The sequence below is a fragment of the Pungitius pungitius genome, chromosome 21, assembly GCF_949316345.1.
Source record: "Pungitius pungitius chromosome 21, fPunPun2.1, whole genome shotgun sequence".
Lineage (NCBI taxonomy): Eukaryota > Metazoa > Chordata > Actinopteri > Perciformes > Gasterosteidae > Pungitius > Pungitius pungitius.
In genome coordinates this window covers 69,780-89,806 of record NC_084920.1, presented here as the reverse complement: position 1 = coordinate 89,806, position 20,027 = coordinate 69,780, and the positions used below count along the sequence as shown (strand labels likewise).

At 39.9% G+C, this 20,027-nt stretch overlaps 1 protein-coding gene across 6 annotated transcripts; it reads right to left on the bottom strand.

Moving 5' to 3' along the window:
* Nucleotides 1–1,135: 1,135 nt before the first annotated feature.
* Nucleotides 1,136–18,283, bottom strand: jakmip3 (Janus kinase and microtubule interacting protein 3). 6 transcript variants are annotated; one of them, XM_037464249.2, is made up of 23 exons: nt 17,962–18,283; nt 17,212–17,414; nt 16,901–17,143; nt 16,414–16,653; nt 15,630–15,830; nt 14,572–14,685; nt 14,150–14,305; nt 13,008–13,145; nt 12,169–12,240; nt 11,562–11,666; nt 10,708–10,833; nt 10,537–10,620; nt 8,992–9,054; nt 7,275–7,373; nt 6,972–7,070; nt 6,376–6,435; nt 5,558–5,623; nt 5,341–5,409; nt 4,893–4,970; nt 4,441–4,674; nt 3,035–3,100; nt 2,804–2,863; nt 1,136–2,260 (listed from the first exon to the last, which is right to left on the bottom strand). In XM_037464249.2, the coding sequence occupies exons 2-22, from the start codon at nt 17,344–17,346 to the stop codon at nt 2,813–2,815; spliced, it is 2,499 nt and encodes an 832-aa protein (XP_037320146.1). In that variant the 5' UTR covers nt 17,347–17,414; nt 17,962–18,283; the 3' UTR covers nt 1,136–2,260; nt 2,804–2,812. The 6 variants fall into 6 exon arrangements, with proteins under 6 accessions (XP_037320146.1, XP_037320147.1, XP_037320148.1 ...); XM_037464250.2 differs by having other exon boundaries at nt 6,382–6,435; XM_037464251.2 differs by having other exon boundaries at nt 14,159–14,305.
* Between the last annotated feature and the right edge of the window lie 1,744 nt (nt 18,284–20,027).

The window sequence follows — 20,027 nt, the reverse complement described above, 5'->3', positions numbered from 1 at the left end:
ACAGTAGTAGGGTGACCAGGGGGGGCTGGCCAATAGAGGGCATCAGGTCCTTGCCCGACCTGGAGCCCCCAAAAAGACAAGAATAAGGAAAAGATCAGATTAAATTATTAAAAATGTCGATATTTGTGTTTTTGACATATGAAATATACCCTGTAATATTGGGTAAAATATGATCTGTGGGAATATATGCTTTTTTTGCATGCCCCTGTCTGTCATACGCACGTCTTCATGCATGTTTTAGCTGCGCAAAAGGCAGGTCTAAGAAGCTGACTAAATTCAAAATAATTGAGCCAATTAACATCTTTGATTAGCCTAGAGCATCATTAGTTTTTCCCCAAGGGTTAGTGTATATAAATATATATCTATCTCTAACTTCAGTATAATACAATAATATTTAACTTTGATTGCAAGACAATATATAGTTCTGAATAAAAGTATTACAATCATATTAGTATAACCATCACACCCTATTTTTTGTTGAATGGGTACTGAACCACAAATTAGTATTGTGTTTTTAGTATTTACGGTTTTGCATTAAATCATTCTGGAATGTTTGCTGAAATTGATTGAATATCCCTAACAAGAACCACGATTATCCACCGGCCGCCACTGTAATAATAATGAAAGGAGCAGAAGATGTCAGTAGGACCGAGTCAGGAGACAGAGGGTCCAGATAGAAAACCTGTGAGACGAGAAAGCCCAAAATGAGGATGAAGCCAAAAAAAGTGATGTGTATTATTGACATGTGAATTGTTATGGACTGAAAGATCAAATCTTAAGGACAATTAGTTGAATACTGGTTTTAAAAAATACACAAAAATGAATAACAAAAATAACAAACAAACACAGTTTTGTGTTCAATCTCATTTTCATCATTTTAATCTGTCATCACTTCAAACTGTTTAAATGTTCAATGAATTCACAGGGGAGATAGAAAAATATCATCTGAAATTATAGAATAAAAGAGTTTTAAAAGAATCTTCATATATTGTATATAAACAGTATATATATATATATATATATATACATGTATATACTGTTCATATACTGTATATATATATAGTGCATATAAACAGTATATATAGTATATATAAATATATATGATTTATATATATATATATATTTATTCATAGATATACCTTATTTATATGTTGAAAGGGTGCTTTGAAAAACTGAGGTTATTTTTCAGCATCAGTTTGAACTCATAGTTAACAGTTGAAATATCACAACTTAATTAGTCTGGATGAAATCTAAACTCAGTGGGGCAATAACAGTGAACTTCAGCAGTCTTATGTAGTTTACTACTTTTTAAACCTGTTTCTTCATTTTGTTCCTTCAGATCAGAATATGGTTTCTTTAACGAATGTTCAGTTGTTGCAGCTCAAGCTGACATCCTGATAGTAACAACAATTGTCTTTGGTCCCGGGATGAATCAACGGGCTAAAAGGTTACACATTGTAACTGTGTCCAGGAATGAATTCGAAGGGATTCATAATATATGTTCACTCTTCATGTGGATGAAACAATTGGTAAGAATTCAAATTCAACTGAACCTTTATCCGGACAGAGAAGATCGATCAATTCCACAACAAATGCTATGTTGCATAATGTCTTTCTTCAGGCATTCAGTGTGTCCTCCCCAAGGTAACATAGTGACCATTTTACTGAACATCCACTGTCGCTCATCCCCTTCATCTCTGCCCCTGGATCTTCATTAAACCACAAAGGGGTTAGATGACTTTAACATACATAATCAACAACCATCACCGGTTTGGTGAGCTAACAGTGCATGAATCTTGTGTGAGCTAACGGTGTATGATGTCCAGTTGGGTGAGAAAACACTGTATAAAGTCCAGCACCGCTTTTGTCTAGTGGGCCTCGGGAGGCCAGAATGTGTGCTTGTCAGCTGCATATCAGGTGTTGAAACCAGAAGTTTTCAGAAAACAGTAGCTAACATGTTGCCGGTTGTGTTTTTGACTTTTCTAAAACATAACATCAATCTGTAGCCATGGAAACCACCCATATCTTAGTCTTTGAGGTGTGACTCAAAGTGCTCACTGTGCTCCAGAGTCAGCTGACAGCTGGTTCCCCTTCTGATTGGCTGACAGCAGCCAGCTGCAGGGCAGTGGGGCACTGAAAGCAATGTGCCTCTATCTGTAAGCTGCTAGTTTATACCCTGAATCCTTCTGGATCTTCAGAATTCTTTATCTGATCCAAACTGAATGGACCCTTCTGAGGTTTCAGCTTCTTGACTGGAGGCCTGCAAACACAGGCAGAAACATTCAAATGTTCAAGTTGATTTAATAATATGTGTATATTTATTTAAACATTGTCATTGGCAGTTGAAGAGCTCAAACACTGGAGTTTTTTATCCCTCAGACCTGGGATACATTCTGTATACTCGGGGTAAATCTTTGAGGGGTATTTTCTATATACCTAGTGAGTGAATGAATCATTAAGACCTGGGGTACCTTCTGTGTACCTGGATGTATGTAGTCGGTACACCTTCACTACTCTAAGTATACAATGTGTTTTATTTCAACCCTTCATGAACCATGCAAGGTGTCTTGCACAAATAAAAATCAATATGGATTAAAGTGCTGATCTTGTGGTAGGAGAATGACTTGCTCCCAGTCTGTATTCTTAAGTGTACCTTCAGTGGATCCTGTGTACCTGGAAACACCTTTGTATACCCTTTTATAGCTTCAGTACATACTGTGTACCTACGTTATACCTTGCTAACCCTTTTTCCAGCATCTAAATACAGAAAAGCACACATAAACCACCAAGCTGTTTGACTCACCAGCAACTGTTAAGACCAGAGGATGAAAGCCAAAGAGAAGAATAGAAACAGAAATAGAAACTGAAAGAAAAATATGTGGAGAGTCAGTAGGATTCAAGAAAGCATATTACATACTTCCTGCCAGCTTTTACATTGATCTTGTTTAATCAAGGCGATGGAATGATCTGTTGAAAGCTGTTTGTACATTAAGTTCTCAGAAAAGAGGGTTATTGTGTCTCTCTTATCCCGTACCTTCTCTTCCAGCTCCTTAATCTGTCGTTTCTGTGCTTCTATGAATTCCTCCAACTCCTTGTTCCTCTGTCAAACACAAAAATACATGGATGTGCTCTTTTGTTTGAAGGTGTGACAGTGGTTTAAGTTTCTGTGTTATGATTGACTTGCAATGTTGAAAAATACATAAACTTATCATACGTGGGGACAGGATACAAATGAACCCACATTTGAACCTTTACAATCTAATAAATCAACATATAAACTACTAAACCCACATAGTAAGGACCCTACATATAAAGCTTTACAAACTAATAAACCCACACATAAACGTTTACACACAAATTAACCAGAAAATTAAAAGACAAATGATCTCACAAATAAACCTTTACACACAATTGAACCCATAAATGTCACGGTGTGGGTTTGTGTCCTGTTTTATTTTGTGTCCCTGGTTTAGCTTCACTTCCTGCCCTGTCGTGCGTGTTTACACCTGTGTCCAATCACCTGCACCTTCCCAGTGTGTTTAAGCCCTGTGCGTCTCTTCCTGATCCCGTCCTGTCTGCAGTTTGCCCATTTGGAGATATTGTTATAATAAAGTAGTTTGTCTGTAAAACTCTGCATTTGAGCCTTGCTTCCGTCAACTCGTGACAATTTACGAATGTTTGTATGAACCTTTACAGACAAATTAACCAACAAATGGACCGTAATACACAATTTAACCCACATATGAATCGTTACTAACTAATAGAACATCAATCATTCTAAGCCTTAGCACGACAAAAGTATCAGGTTTTGATGAATGCTGGTTAAATCTAATGGTGCTTTTGTCTGATGGTGGTTGTCCATACAGTGTTGGCTTACTGATTTGAATCCTTGCTGTTCATCCGGTACACACATTTGGTGCAGTCTGGAGAGGGATCTTCCTCTGATGTTCTCACTGACTTTCTTTCCTTTCCTTTACTTTTTTTTAGGGGAGTTTTTTCTGTGGCGATGTGGGGGTTTTGGGACAAAGGATGTGGCATGGGTACAGACTGTAAAGCCCTCTGAGGCAAATGTATGTTTGTTTTGTACAAAATACTTTAGTATGTTGTTCCTACTGGATTCAAATGGTGCCTGTGAATACGTTCCGATTGCCCAGCTCGATTTTCACATGAAAGATACATGATTATCTTAAAGAATTGCTGTTCCATTCTTTCACTTGCAAATAGAGTTTTAACATAATGAGTGCAAAAGGATAGAACTAAAAATAAATAAAAAAGATTAACCTGAGCTTTAGTAGCCTCTAGTGGTGAAGATCTTCATTACATCCAATCCAACTGCATTATGTTGTTAAAATGTCAACCTTTCGTTTACACATCAACTTGTTATTTACACATTCACCTATTATTTAAACATAAAACTGTTACTTGTACTGAAACATGTACCTGTTGTATGAGCTGCAGGAGCTCCATTCTCTCTCGGAGAATCTGGGCGTCTCTCTCTCTCAGCTCACACATCACAGATCGTCTCCATTGATCCATTGCTCTCCTTAGCCCCTCCCTCTCTTCTTCCGTCAGTGTTTCAGAGAGTCCACCCTCCTCCACCTTCAAGCCCTCCATCCTGAACTCCTCTTGCTGCTGAAGAGCCTCAAACAACATGGCCTCCAGCTCCAGGATTCTCTGTCAATGTGTGTAATGATGGTAATTATGAAGTCGTACCCAATATTTAAAAGAATCTATTTGGTAAAATTACATTTTGCAGTGCAGGCCTTTTGACCCCTGCATTAGTCTGTCTTTAAATAACAGTGGGGAATTACTAGTACTAACTTTCTTTACAACACCACACACTTCAATGGCTGATGATCTGCTTGTTGTGTCACTTTTCTGTTGGTACTGACCTTATGCGCCTGATCCATTGACTGCTTCCTGTAGTCCAACTCTTCATCCAGGTAACCTTTCTGTTTACTGAACAGGTCCTGGTAAACACATAGAGGTCAAAGGTCACCTACAGGGTCATCAGCTGGGAATTGAATGAGCAACATTCTCTTTCCCTCCACTGGAAATGAATCCATGTGTTTTATGTATAGAGAATTAAAGAGATGAACATTCACCATGACGTAAGCTCCTCTTTTGATTCAGTGTAATCAATCACCAAAGGCCTTTAGCAGAGCTAATTTGTGTTTTTAAGAACACTGTTGCCATAAGGCTGACTCAAACGTTAACTGTCCCTGTTTAGATATATCTCTATGATCAGCATCTATCTAAGGAATACAATAATGTGTTTTTATTGGTTGATATACAACAAATTGTTGAACCCAATGGTTTGGTCAAGTCAACCCTTTTCACCTTCTCGCTTTCAATGTCCAACATCTTCTGCTGCAGAGCTGCCTTGGTCACTTCTATAGACTCCAACCACTGCCAGGGAGGAACACAGGGAGAGAGACAGGTAGATGGATGGAGAGAGATAGAGAGAGGTTGATGGGCAGGGAGAGAGACATTAAATAAGAAACAGACACCAAATGGGTAAATAAGACAAAAACAAACATCAATGCAATGATGTTACCTTTTCTGCTAGAGTTAGAACCGTTCTGGCCTGGATCACCACAACCTGCTCCTCATTGGACAGATTCTACATGAAGACAACGTGATGGAATAATCTCAACAACACACCAGCAACATTTAAATAATAGGAAGAAAACAAATAACCAATATGGGAATAACAAGGTGCAAAGCAACACATAGCGTTGTGACTCTGTATGGCTGTCCTGGCTTTCATTTTCAATTAATGACAGTGAAAACTATTTTTTGTAGTTTATTAAATTTCAAGAAAAGTATGTGTATGCCTCAACAAAATGAAGGGGGTGGAGAAGGAGACACAGGAAAGGCCCTTTACAGGACATAAAAAACTAATTTAAACTAACCATTTAAAAACATCCAAACATAAATGATGGAGATTTAAAACACATAAGAACATTGATTGAAACATAAAAGAATAATGGTCATTAAAAAGTACGTTAAAAAACTAAAAATATAATACAATTGCAGTGTAGTTTGAAGAGTACCAACATTCTGAGAGGCAGATATGGTCAATTTAAGGCCTAAGACGGGAAAGTCTTCAATCTGGGTTCAAAGTAGCTGAGGGACCTGCAGCTTTTTGAGACTAGGTTCCTGGATCTGAAAAGCTTAACGCCATTCCCCATGTTTAGTCTGGACTCTGGGAACAGAGTAGACCAGTTCCAGACTCATGAAGAGAACATTTGAACAGCAAATCAAAAAAATGAAAATAACAAAACTCAGATATGTGCTGCTTCCGATCAGAGAAATCTGATGTCCAAATTTGCTATTGAAAACACGTACATGTACAAATTAAATTCAACATACACTTACGGCGTTATCTCCCAGAATGTCCAGCTTCTTCATCAACTCACAGATAGCAATGTCCTGAGGGATATTAATAGACATAAATTGTATTTGGTTTGTATGTATGTTAAAAAGTGTGTTTAAAGAAATACTCATTTGTTTGCTAGGGCTTTTCTCAACTATCCACTTTGTGACTCCTTTTCTCTCTTGCTCCTCTGGCTTTTGGCCCCTCACTCCAATCACAGTGTTCTACTTTGAACGAGATATCAATTTCATGAACGCGTCTCAAGGGGAGAGAAGGCGATCTGGAGGAGGTGAGGAACACGGTTCTGTGTAAATAGAAGCGGGAGACCAGTGTGTTCACATCTTCTTTTCTTTTATATCTCATTTTCTTGATTAGAATTTTGATGTCTGTTTTGCGTACGCTTCCCCCCATAACATTTCTAAAAAGGTTTATAAAATAAGCACTCGGAAAGGTATTATTTACCTTGTATTCCTCTACTCCTCTGCTAATCATCATTGTACAGAATTGTGGCATAAAAAGAGGAGTCAAGGAAAGGAATCAAAGATGCACAAACTACTACATAACAAAGGTCCTCAGGTGTCGGGTTACTCACAGCGACTCCTTCTGCCTCACAGTAGATCTGCAGAGGACTGAGGCCTTCTGGGAAATGGAGTTGGTGGAAGTTAATGGCAGGTGAGCGTCGCTCCCTCTCCTGAACAGTAAACCACAGAAACAGTGTGAAAGGTGTCATATTTCATTCTTGACCTTTAACTTTTTTAATTTTGTTGACTTTTATTTTGTAGTTCTGTTTTATTCCCAGTGTTTGTGTTTGTTTTAAATCTACAGCGGTCATGACTGTTCCAACTTTTTTATTTAGGATGCTTCTAGGTTATTTCTATCTGTCTTTTTTTTTTACCTCGAGCTCTAAGATTCGAAACTCAAGCAGCTCGTTTTGATCTCTGATGTCCTGGATTTCATTCTTCAGCTGCAGCTCTTCACCTTCCATTTGCTTCACCTGCAATTATCATAAAAATATGGACATAACTCAAATATGAAAAGCAATGTCATACAATGCTGTACGTCACTGTAGCCAGACTCTTAGCTCTGTCGAGCTGTGTATTCCTTTGGACCTCAGTAGTGAACATTTGAAGGAAAATGGATGGTCCTCTGCGTTCAACCAGTGCCGACCCGTCATCGGATGTAGGAACCTTGGATGCAGTTGTAGAGACCAGCGGCTCCTCAGCTGAGATGTTCTTTTTAGCACAACACCTTTTCCTATCTTAAATACTTTTGATTTTAACTGTTCATTCCAAGATGTTCCGTCCGTCTGGTGTTTCTTCATTTTTTGAACATAACAGTATCCAGCAGCACCTTTAAGAGTCTTAGAGTGCTCTTCGAACAGGATACTCTCTATGAAGAAGACTTCAAGGACTGCCTTTTTTCATCTACGTAATATGTAGTTAATCAGGAACTTCCTGTCGTGAAGTGATGCAGAAAAACTAGTTCATGCGTTTGTAACTTCTAGACTGGATTACTGTAATTCTTTGTTATCAGGCTAACCCATGTATGTCTCTTAAGCCTCTCCAGCTGATTCAGAATGCTGCAGCACGTGTATTAACAAGAAGTAAGAAATGCAGATCATTTTACTCCTGAATTAACTTCTCTGCACAGCTAGAAAACGTTAAAACGTTCCTCTTTGATATCTTATAGTTAGGGCTGGCTCAGGTGAGCCTGGACCAGCCCTTAGTTAAGCTGCTCTAGGCTTAGACTGCTGGGGGACTTCTTAGGACACACCGAGCCCCTCCCTCACTCTCACTTTCTCACTCTCTCACTCTCACTCTCACTCTCTCACTCTCTCACTCTCACTCTCTCACTCTCTCCTTTTATAAATCAGCTTCTTTCCCAGAGTTTGTTGTTTCTTCTCACCTCGCAAGTGAGCGATCATGGTTCTATCTGGACCCTGTTCCTACCTCCTGCCCTGGCATGCCTGCTACTGCTATCAGCATCATTATTACTGTCATTATAAACCAACATTACCCTTTTCTAATGTCACAGTGGTCCTGCCGTCCACTTGGCTTTCTACTCCTTTGAATCGTCTCTATTCTAGGAACTGAATGTATTGTACATCCACATTGTTCATTCTGTACACAGGACATCCGTTGTAGTCTGTCCATCCCAGGAGAAGTATCCCTGCTCTGACCTTCTCCCGAAGGTTTTTTACGTTCCTGTGCGGGTTGAGGGTTGAGGGTTTGGAAATGAGGATGTCGCATGTGTACAGACTGTAAAGCCCTCTGAGGCAAATCTGTAATTTGTGATTTTGGGCTGTACATAATGAAATAAATTGAATTTAATTAATCTTTTAAATAAATAAATTGATGGTTTTATTAGATGAATTATTCTCATTCTTCTTATTTTTTTTCTTCTCACTCAATAGGGTTTCAGGGTCTTATCTGGACAGTGATGCTCTGATGAATGTAAACATGGTATCCTGTTACCATGGAGACAGAGTAAGCTGTGCTTTTTGCATTTCATTTTCTATTTATTCATTCATTGTATCTCCAATATCAGTGTCCCGATGGTTTGTGTACACATGGATCAGATGTGGTGAACAGACCTACAGATTTTTGTCTCACCTTCTCCACCAGCTGTTGATTCCTTTGATACAATGCCTGCTTCTCCTCCACCCACTTCACATCCTGAGAGACAGAAAGACGGACAGATTAATAGAGAAAGACAGACAAGCCGACTACATCATTAGTAAAATAACAAGAATGTTTTTCCAAAGCGACTTAGAATAAGTGTATTAAAAAAAGAGGGAACAGAACCACAACAACAAGAATCAAAGAAAGCGCAACATCTTCAAGAAAGCTAAACTACAAAGTGCAACAGTTGCAGTCACCAAACGTTGTGTATCGCATTTCAGTAGCCTACAGAAAATCCCTGTTCTTGTCTGTTACTATGCAACAGACAAGAACATTGGGAACTTCACGTTTCTTAGCCTAGCACCAGAAGTTGGTTGATGATTAGCAAGGAGATGTCAGTAATTATTGCCCATGATAAAACACAAACCAACAACTGCCCTTTTCCCTATATCACATATTAAAAGACTTGCTGTCTCAAAGTGTAGCAAAATCATTAGTTAATGCATTTGTTACTTCTAGACTAGCAGGCTCCTCTCATAAGTCTCTTAAGCCTCTCCAGTTGATTCCCAATGCTGCAGCACGTGTTGGAAGGAATATTACTCCTGTATTAGCTTCTCTTCACATATACATTTACATGTGAAGTATTGGCTTCTCTGCACTAACACTGGCTGAATAATAGATATTAACTTTTAACTACTGTCTAGTTTCAAGTTAGGAGTAGAGGTAGGGCTGTGCGGGGCCGGTATAAGATTTCCTTAAGATATGACTTTTTCATACTGGTGTCAAGCTCTAACAGCATTTTTCACACCTCAAGTGCTCAACGGTCCGAATTAGTGGTCTTACGTGTATTTAGATTAAGTCATTATTATATCTTTATAACAACAATGAATTACCCACAAAACACGCTCCTAACAGGGCAAACCAGCTTGTGACACATAAATAATTTGTTACACTAATAATTATACATTTATAAAATTACCCTGCCAAACTGCATGCTGGGTACACCTCGCTATGCTGGAGGAACGAGAGACCAGAGATGCACCAACACAACTTGTGCCCAAGAAGAGAGCTCTTTGCTGTTTTTGGTTTTGAAAAGTCCGACGTAAGGTAATGTTAGATCAGAAAATGATTTCTTGCAAAGTTAGTTTAGTACTAGCAGCTACATCAGCTAACAAGCTGACTCGCAGTCAGTTGCGTGCAAGTGAACAGCTATTCAGGTGGCCAGCAGTCCTTTTTGGGGTCAGTGAATGAATGTCTTTGAAAGAAAATACTGTTATAATAAAAAAAAACACTTTATGATGTACCAGGATATACCGTGAAAAATCCCAATACCGATATATGCATTTTTGTCCTACTGACCACCCTAGTTAGAGGTAATCGTATTAAAGATAGAACAAATGAGTTAAAAACATATGACCCATCCAAAATAAAAGATTCCTTAAAAAGGCATGCCAGTATTCAGTGCACCACTATTGAAAGGACAGGAGTATTGAGAAATGAAAAACTAGCATTCGGGTGTGTGTTTGTGTGTGTTACCAATCCTTGTTGTTTCAGAGCGGACTCCAGGTCAGCAACTTTGGTTTGATATTGACTGATATCAGTCAGCAACTGCTCTCTGGTCTGTAAGAGAGGAAAATGGAACCATGAAGCTGTGCCTTGTTTCATGTGAGGGAATAGAACCATCAACCTCCTAGTGCCTCCAGTTACCCTTATCTCCTTCTCGGCGTCATAGTTTACTCCGCTTGTCTCCGTCAGCAGAGCGTATGCTCGCTGCAGCGCTTGGTACTCCTGAGTCAGCTGACGGTAACGAAACTCCGCCTCACGGACACACACCTAAAACACACAAACCTGTCAGTTACAGAACCAGCAACAAAACCAGTGAGACAAGTAACAAAACCAGTTAAGCAAGTTGCAAAATCAGTTAGGTCGGTAACGGACTGGTCACAGAGTAGGAGGGACCAGTGACAAAACAGTGATCCACTAAAAAATAAGTTAGACCAGTAACAGAATCTGTCTAAACAGATCGTAGACGATGCAGCAGAAAAGAGTGTCCACGTCTGAGTTAATTCTCAAATACTTCGTCATAAACCAGTAACTGCTGAGTCAGTCTCCACTAAATCCAGTCTTTATTAACACCATCTTTTTAATAAAGACCAGTATTTATCAGGATCATTCTTTATCAGCGGAGGACAACAAAACAAGAGCGACCACCATGAAAAGAGGCATTATTTTATCCCAAATAATGAAAATATTTATATTTTACTATATTTATCCTTTAATATAATTACGATTTGGTAGTTATATCATATTCTGAATATTGTTTTATATATATATATTCATTGATATACTGAATTAGTTGAATAAGATGTCCTTAATCATGTTAAATTCTGGAATAAATGTTAAATATTTAACTGCAAAGTAATAATGCGTGTTAGCAGGGCGACCAGTGATTATTCCAACATAAAAAAGTGATTTCAACAGTATCTCCCTTGTCCCTTTCTTAGCCATTTTTGTACTTTGACGATATACAAGGGTGGCCACGTGGCTGTGTGTTTGTGTACCTCGTCAGGTTCTGTATCAGGAGTTTGGTCAGTATGAAACGACAAAGAGGATCCATCAGAGTCGGCACATGCTTCTTCATCATAGCCATAGAACGTCTCTATAACCTATGAGAAGAGAACAGCAGAACAAAATTAGGAGGAGATGAACAAGAGAACAGGGGAACCAAAGGAGAGGAGAAAAATAAGAACAAGAGAACACTGAACAGGAGAACTGACTAAGAGGTAAAAAGAACAGAAATAAAAGAGAACCAGAGGAATAAGAGAAGAGATGGAAAAGAGAGCAAGGGAACCAGAGAAGAGTAGAACGAAAGAAAAGATGAACAAGACAAGAGAATAACAACAGAACAACAAAAGACGAGATAAACAGAACAAGAGAAGAAATTAATAGGAGAACCAGACAAGAGGAGAACAACAGAAAAAGGAAAAAGAAGAAGAGGAGACAAGGAAAACGGGACAAAATGACGAGCAAAACGAGAACAGGAGAACAGGCGAAAAGGAGAACATGAGAAGAGGAGGAGAGGATAGCAGGAACATATGAAAACAGGAGAACAGAAGAATAGCAAAATGGAGAAGAGGAAACAAGCTGAAACCTTCAGGAGGTCCTCACCCTGCAAGCTTTGAAGGTTCTTTTCCTCCTCACTGATTCTTGACGTCTGTACCTCAGTAACATGTCTCTCTCCTAGAGGAATCAAACAGTATCATGCTGTATTCATTCACTCACTCATTGATCCTCTTTTTGTTCATTTATTGATCCTTTATTTTTGAGCCATTCATACATTCCACTTATATTATTTCATTTATTAATGCATTATTCATTGATCATCAAGAGTCGTGTTATTCTTATGGTTATGGAGCGGCTACATGTTGCTCAATATAAGACATATTGGACCTAGAGTGGAAGAAGTACTGACAGTAGTAGAATTGCTCAACAATACTTACTAATATTATTTACATAACCAGCAGTCTCCACAGTCTGAAAGAGATTTATTAAAAATGTAACTTCAGAAGAAGAAGAAGAAATCCTTCACTCATCTATGGCGCTGTCCGTGGTGCTAAAGCAGCAGAAGGATTTCTACTTTTTCTCCTTCCATCTAGAATTTATAACCTATAACCAGAAAATACTGCAGTGGAGGTTCAGTCAGAAAATACTATCTTTGTGTATACTCTATCAGTTTTTCTTTGTGGACAGTTTCCTTCAGCCAATCACACCACATTGCTGTGAATGCTCTCTGCTGCTGTCGGTAGGTTTTTAGCTCAAATCAGATGTGAGCTCAGGGAACATCTCAATCATGCTCCTCCTTCCCCACCAGTCACCAACCCCGAGTCATTAATGATGTGTTGTTGCAGCAGGATTTAAAGTAGTAGTAGTGGCAGTATTAACAGTAGTTGATGTCGTAGTAGTGGTAGTTTTAGTCATATAAGGTGTTGTAGTAGTAGTATAAGTACCTTTGACAAGTCATCGATGATATTCTGTTGCTCCAGAACTTGTAAACGTAGAAACTCCATCTCCCTCTCATCCTGACTGTAACCATGGTAACTGTTGGAGGGGCTCCTCACCAGGTCATTTAAAGAACTTGGTCTTCTCTGTGGACCAAAACAAAAGCTACTGTTACCACAGAAACTCTTGTCTTTTTACCAATCAATCAGTGTGTCACAAGCCATTTAGAGATCAGACTAATCTGGTCATAACTCAACTTGTGGTTTGAATCTGAAGCCGAGTGCATTACAGCGGTTGAGAAGTAGGTGCATGGCAGCCTTTCTGCTCTTTTTCTCTGGCTACAATCACATGGTTTCAGAGCTTCTTACGAACATAATATTAATATTTCCCTATATTTTATTGCGTGTTAGTAATACGCAGATGGGTAAAGAAAAAACACATACTGTAACATGTACGTAATATACCTAAAATTTAAATCTTACGCTAATTCTCAGTATGTACTTGCAATAAAAAACAGTATACACATACATAATCTTTCAGCTATTGGTAAAAGATGAATAAGTCTATTCTTTGGACCACTCAAAGCTCTTTATCACTCCATCACATCATAAAGGTTATTCACACCCATTCATTCAATGGAGCTACAGGAACTACCATAAAAATACTGTAGGTACAGACTTTTGGAGCAATTTGAGGTTAGTGTTTTGCCCAAGGACACAATTACAGTAATGGAGGAGAGGAGCCAGGGGTCAAACTATCTTTTGATCGAAGAATATATTATTACTGTTAAAAAAGGGCATTCATTTGATATAGCCCAAAAATCTGTAAAATACATATTTGCCCTGTAAAGGTGTGACCTTTGACCCATGAATCAGCAAAGGAAATATTTGCCAAAAGAAACCAATTAACCAGAAGGAACGAGGAAGAGACTCTCAGTGAGAAGCAGAGAAGGGTTGGTGAGAACTCCTTCTTTTCCACGACTGTGTTCATATTGTATTCATTGCTTTTTCTTTAGCCCATTTCATCTTTGTTGACTTTTTCCAGCTGGTTTTACATTTATGTTCTGTACATTAAGACGTGCAAACCCCTTGCCCCCAAAAATGTATTCTATGTTCCTCCATTCGGGGCCAATAGTGGTGATGCTGATTACCATGGTTACCATCTCCATGTTCTCCTGAGTGACAAAGCGGAGCTTGTTGTCGAGGCGGTGCAGTGTGAGAGCCAGATCCTCATTTTTCCTGCTCAGACGCTTGTTCTTGTCCAGAAGAGGAAGGAACTGACTCTCCGTCTCTCTGAGACGCTTCAGCTGTAGAGGAGAGATACAGCCAACACAGACATGACCCAAAGTACACATGAGATGGAAAACACAACGGAACAATAAGAAGGTGCAGTATGTCACACAGATGTAATCTTTTTGAGAACCCACTTCTACACTGTGAGGACATTGTGGCAGGTCTTTGATTCGGGCTGGACCTTTCAAGGACTGTTTGGGTCATGGGGAGGATGTGCTTTATGTCATCATGTTATGATTTACCATGAACAAGTGAAGAAAGAAGTCAGAGCGTTTGTTACCAGCTCGTTTCTCTCTTCTGATAGCAGAGCGTTTCGATCCTCCAACTTTCTGACCATGGCGCCGAGCTCAGCAATCTTTAACTGAAACCTGCGGGTGTCCCGTTCCTCCTGAGACTGTGCACACACACACACACACACACACACACACACACACACAGTTATCATATTTCAGGGTCCAGGTATGACGCTTGTAACTCATCTTCATGTCCTCATGTTCAGTTGAAGGGCAGCTTCGATTCATATAATCTTCATAAAAAAATCAATGGTACAATAAACTGTGGACGAGGGGACATAAGGAGAAATAATAACTACGCCTCCCAAGTTTACCAAAAAACATCACGGAGCTTCTGTCAGCTTGCAAGGTGGAGGAGGTAACAGCCAAGGGGAGGGCTGGTAGTATTGGTAGTAGTCATTTTAGTAGCATTAGTAGTAGTGGTAGTAGTAGTACTACTAGTAGTGATAGTAATAGTAGTGGTACTCGTATTAGTAGCTGTAGTGGTAATAGAAGTAGAGCTAGTAGTTCTAATTCTGATTTGGTAAAGTCTTAGATGATATGTTTGTCATAAAAGTATTTAGTCATCCAACTTCATAGTTTGTTTGTTGCCAAATTGTCGTAGTACTACTGCCCTTGGACCATTGGTTGGGTCTTTAATGAAGGTCATTAAATCACAATGCTCAATTGTCAACTTTCTAGAAAGTAAAGTATATATTACTGTTGTTGGTATTTCCCAGTGATTATCAAGCATATGTTACTGTTTATGATATCAGATAATTTAAAACATAATAATACAGAATGTTTTATTTGACAATGTTTTTAATTTGTACTCTTCACATGGTCATGTGACCTCTTCTGCATTAACAGACAATGAATACATGTTGTTCTGGGACAGGAGGAATCACCTTTCTCTACAGGGTGTGAGTGATAGATGGTTCAGTCCTGGAAATGGTCCTGGGGACTATGAAGAAGGTTGAGCTTGGCGCTTGTCTTCAAAGTTACATGCTTTGTTTAAACCTCGACATGAAGTGAATTTATTTCATGCACCAGGAGCGGAGCTTACGGTGTGCGAAGCAGTGTTAGGGGGGGGGTTAAGGACTTGACTGGGATGGTTGAGGCCAACCCTCTGTGCATCTCTCAGGGCTGCGATCTGCTGCTCAGCAGCCTGAGTCTGCAGCTGGAGGCGATGGGCGTGTCCAGCCTGCAGCCCCAGGGCCTTATCCAAAACACTGACCGCTCGGTCCTTTAACTTAATCTCATCCATCTGCACACAGGGAGTAGACAGGTGGATTGGAAAGACAGACATGTACATAGGTTATTGACACACAGGTAGATGGGTTTAGGCAGGTTAGGTTGGATGTGATTAGTTAGAGAGGTAAGGGCCGTGGGTCTACCCAACGTACATTATTTTATTTTCAATATAGAAAGACTAAATAAGCAATAGATTCCACTCATATAAACCAGAGATGATAAGAGCGCGCACAAAAAGAGCAGCAATGCAAAAAATGTCCAATAAGGACTGACAAGTCACAGATAATGATTTACTTTCTGCTTCAAAGGTTTCCTTTGAAGTAGGTGGATGATGATCAGATGTGGTACTGGTTACGATCCGTTTAGTTCCACTCTGGTATTTGACTGACCAACAACCTTCAGTCATAAAAGGTGACCCTGTATGGTTTGTACATGGGCTTCAGCGTGTATGTAGTTATTAAGGGCTGGGGGTTAAATATTAAAATCACTGACCATGAAGGGGATGTTGAAACTAACTTGTGTACACACACACACGTCCTGACTGTAAGCACTACTTGCAACTCGTGTGTGTACAGAGTCATGTTTGAGACGCGTACCAGTCGGCGGATCTCCCTCTCACAGTCTCTCTTGATCCTGTTCAGCTCCTCCTGGTGTTGATGATGAGCTGATCGCAGTTCGGCTGCTCGGGCCTGGCAGGCCTGCTGAGCCAATGTCAGAGCCTCCTCAGCATTCCTCTTTGCTCCTCTTTGCTCCTGCATCTCCTGCTGGAGGCGGCAACGCTCTGCCTCCCAGCTTCTCCTTGCCTCCTCCACCTCTGCGAGTAGGGCGCTTTTCACCTGGAGAAAGACAGGACGTTTATTCTTGAATAATCCTGGAATATTTGTTTAATTATTCATCTCTCTGGAAGGGAGGAGTAACTATAGCGTCTCCTACACCTGGAAAAGACATGAGAAGGAGCTATATTACATTTGTCACTGAAAGAAGAGTTAAATCCAACTCTATTGAATGACAAACAAGTAGCCACATTCTCCCCAGATATGGTAGGAGATATTCAGACAGACAGGTGTGGATCAGGTGCATCACCTTGTCTGTGGATCCGTCCCTCAGCATCAGCACCAATCCGTTGAGACGCTGAATTTCTCCGTCTTTGATCTTAATGACTCTCATCAGCTCCATCTCGTGTTGCCGTAGCAGCGTCTCTCTAGTCAGAGCGAGCTCTTTCTGCTTCTCCTCATGGAGTTTGGTCTTCAGCTCGGTCACAGTGACTGTCGCCCGGTGATGCTCTGCTTTCAGCTCCTGACTCTTCTCTCTCTCCAAGCGGCTAACCTAGGAGTAGTTTTCCATCAGCCGTAGTTAATAGCATCCTAATGCTACTCTTGGTTTGTAGATCTTACCTTGTTCTTCTCATATTGGAGTTCGATCTGGATTTCCGTCAATTTGGTTCTAAGCTCCTCATTAGCTGCTTGAAGAGTTGCCATGGCATCGGGTCGCTCTCCTTTCCCCCTACCCCCTGCCCCTCTCTTTGACATTACCACCACCAGCAAGCTGCGTTCCCCAAAGATCTGTCCGTCAATCTGAAGTTTGACTACATCTAGACCTTTTGACAAATACAAAAACACAACCTTGACAAAGTGCAATTTGATTGGTTGAGTCTTTTGCAGATTACACCAAAATTAGTGAAATTGTGTGTGAATATACAAAAAATACAAGTAACTATAAACAGTAGAAAACTTAGTAGTATTAAGATTTACATTTGCAAGTACTCAGTTCTCTTTGGAAACCAGATATCACACGGCATGTCCTTTAAAACATGAAATAGTCAGTATTACTCTGCATTGTAGAAGATATAGTTCATATAGTGTCATCAGTAGTTTTATCAGTAATAATAGTAGTATCAATATGAAGCAGTGTAAGTAGTAATTGCATGTTTACCATGTGGTTGTCCTAAAGCAGTTAGCACTTTCATGTATCCCCTGTAGTAATATCAAATATTATATTTCTGGCAATCAGCACTTTGCACAGCAGTACTAGATGATTATTCTTCCAGGAACACCATCAACATGCAGCGTGTACACGCACACCCAGACACACACAAACACAGGCCTAACTGAGCACACACAGATGAATGGATATAAATCACTCACCGTCCAATAGGGAGCCTCACACCCGGCATACCTGAGTGTGTGAGTGTGTGTGTGTCTAGGGTTAGGCTTATATTCTGAGCATGCTAACCAACTAGCTTTAGCAGAGCTTCCTCTGTACCAGTGTGTGTGTGTTGAAGTGTGTGCTGCTGTCATCTGCCTCTTTCCAGCTGTCTGCCAATCTGTCCTCTGCAACTCTGTTAGCATCTAGCTCAATTAGGTAAATGTTTGTGTGTTGATGCTGTTAGCTTCTCTGCAGCCTCTGCTGGCGTCATCCTTCTCCTTCTACTCTTCCTCCCAGCATCCTTCAGCGTGACACAGACATGAATCGCCAGAGGTCTGCCTCCCTCTGCTGGGCACTCACAGCCTTCACAGCATCATCGTCATTAGATCTCAATCATCAGAATCACAACATCAGAACAATTTCTTTGCCAAGTATGTTAGACAGACCCAGTGAGCACAAGATGTTATTTCAACGTTGAAATATGGTTGAAATCGGGTTGAAATGAGGTCTGAACGTCTAAGACCTCATTTCAACGTCTTTTCAACCGGCGAAAAAGGTGCGAGAAACATCAACGTGCTAGAAAAGGGTAAATTTATTGATTATGTGTCATGTTGTAACGTAAGGTTGAAAGAGAGACGATAATATCATTAAGATGATCATAATAATGAATGAACTGGTCGGCCAAATTTGGTCTATGCAAAGACGTGATTTCAACGCATTTAAGACTTTTCTTAAAACGTCATGAATATGGAAATACAGAGTGTGTGTCGTTAACAACATGCTTTAAGGACAAAATAATGCGGGCCGTTTCAAACATTAGTTGAAAACACGTAACTCTGATCACATCTGTAACGCGCATGCGCAAGTTCTTAGACGCTTGCACCGGGAGCAGAGCGACGTGAACGGGCTGATACAACCACGGCTACCGGCCCCAATACTCTGTAAGTACGTGAGTGTTTGAATGAAGCACACCTGGAACTATAACCAGTTATTTTACTTGTGCTGCCCACTCGATACGGGAAAGACTGTTATTCTGGTAAGCTAGTTAGCGTTAGCGCAGATAGTTTGCTAGTTAGCATGCTAGCTTGGAGCATGCTAGCTCGGAGCATGCTAGCGTTCAACATAAACTGGACCAAAAGTAAACCTCACAGAGTATCTTCCGTGTGTTTGGTGTTACTAATGCGTTAGGTTGTTGTTGTACCCATTTCATATTATTGCCGTTCCCATGTCATGTAGAAAATACACGTTTTTAAAACAACGCGCCTGAACACAGTTCGCAGCTGAATTCAACAAGTTGTGGCCTGTAAACAAGCTAGCCAAAACATTGTAAGTTACTGCATGCTTAAAGCAACATTGTAAAGTATGGTACTGTGTAATATACCTGTAAATGTTACTCTAGAAATGCCATAAATTGTTTATAATGTCATAAGTAAACAATCTATAAATAAGGGTTCTCAAACACCTCCTGCTGTTATCATTATTAAACTTTTTATTACTGTCATTATAAACCCAAGTTACACACTTTTCCCTAAAGTCTTTGTTCTTCCCTCCTCACAGGTTCCTGTGGATGGAGGTTACATCTGATGGAGTTTGTCCCTGCAGTTGTCCTGCCTTACACCTGGTCTACTACTCTGAATATTTGAATAATTTCTGTTGTAGGAATTGAACGTACTGTACATCTTTAAGTTGTTCTCTCTGTACACAGCTACTCCTCCACTGTTCACCCTTAGGTTTTGTCCAGTTGAAGGTGAGTTTTGCGTGTGCCGATGTGATGGCTTTGGGACAGGAAGCTGGAAGGTTTACAGACTGTAAAGCTCCCTCGGGCTTATTTTTCATTTTGCTTATTTTTCAGGTATACGATCCGGATTCAAGTGACTCAGAGCCAGATCTTGTTACAGAATCTGAAAATGAAGTGCCAATGATTCAGAAAAATGGTTTACAAACACAAAATTCTAAACTAACTGGTTCATGTTGTTCCTCCACTTATAATTTCATAGTTTATTTTCACAAAATATAATTTATTTTTGTATTCTGTTTTGTATAGGAAAAGTGTTTAGTGTTATAT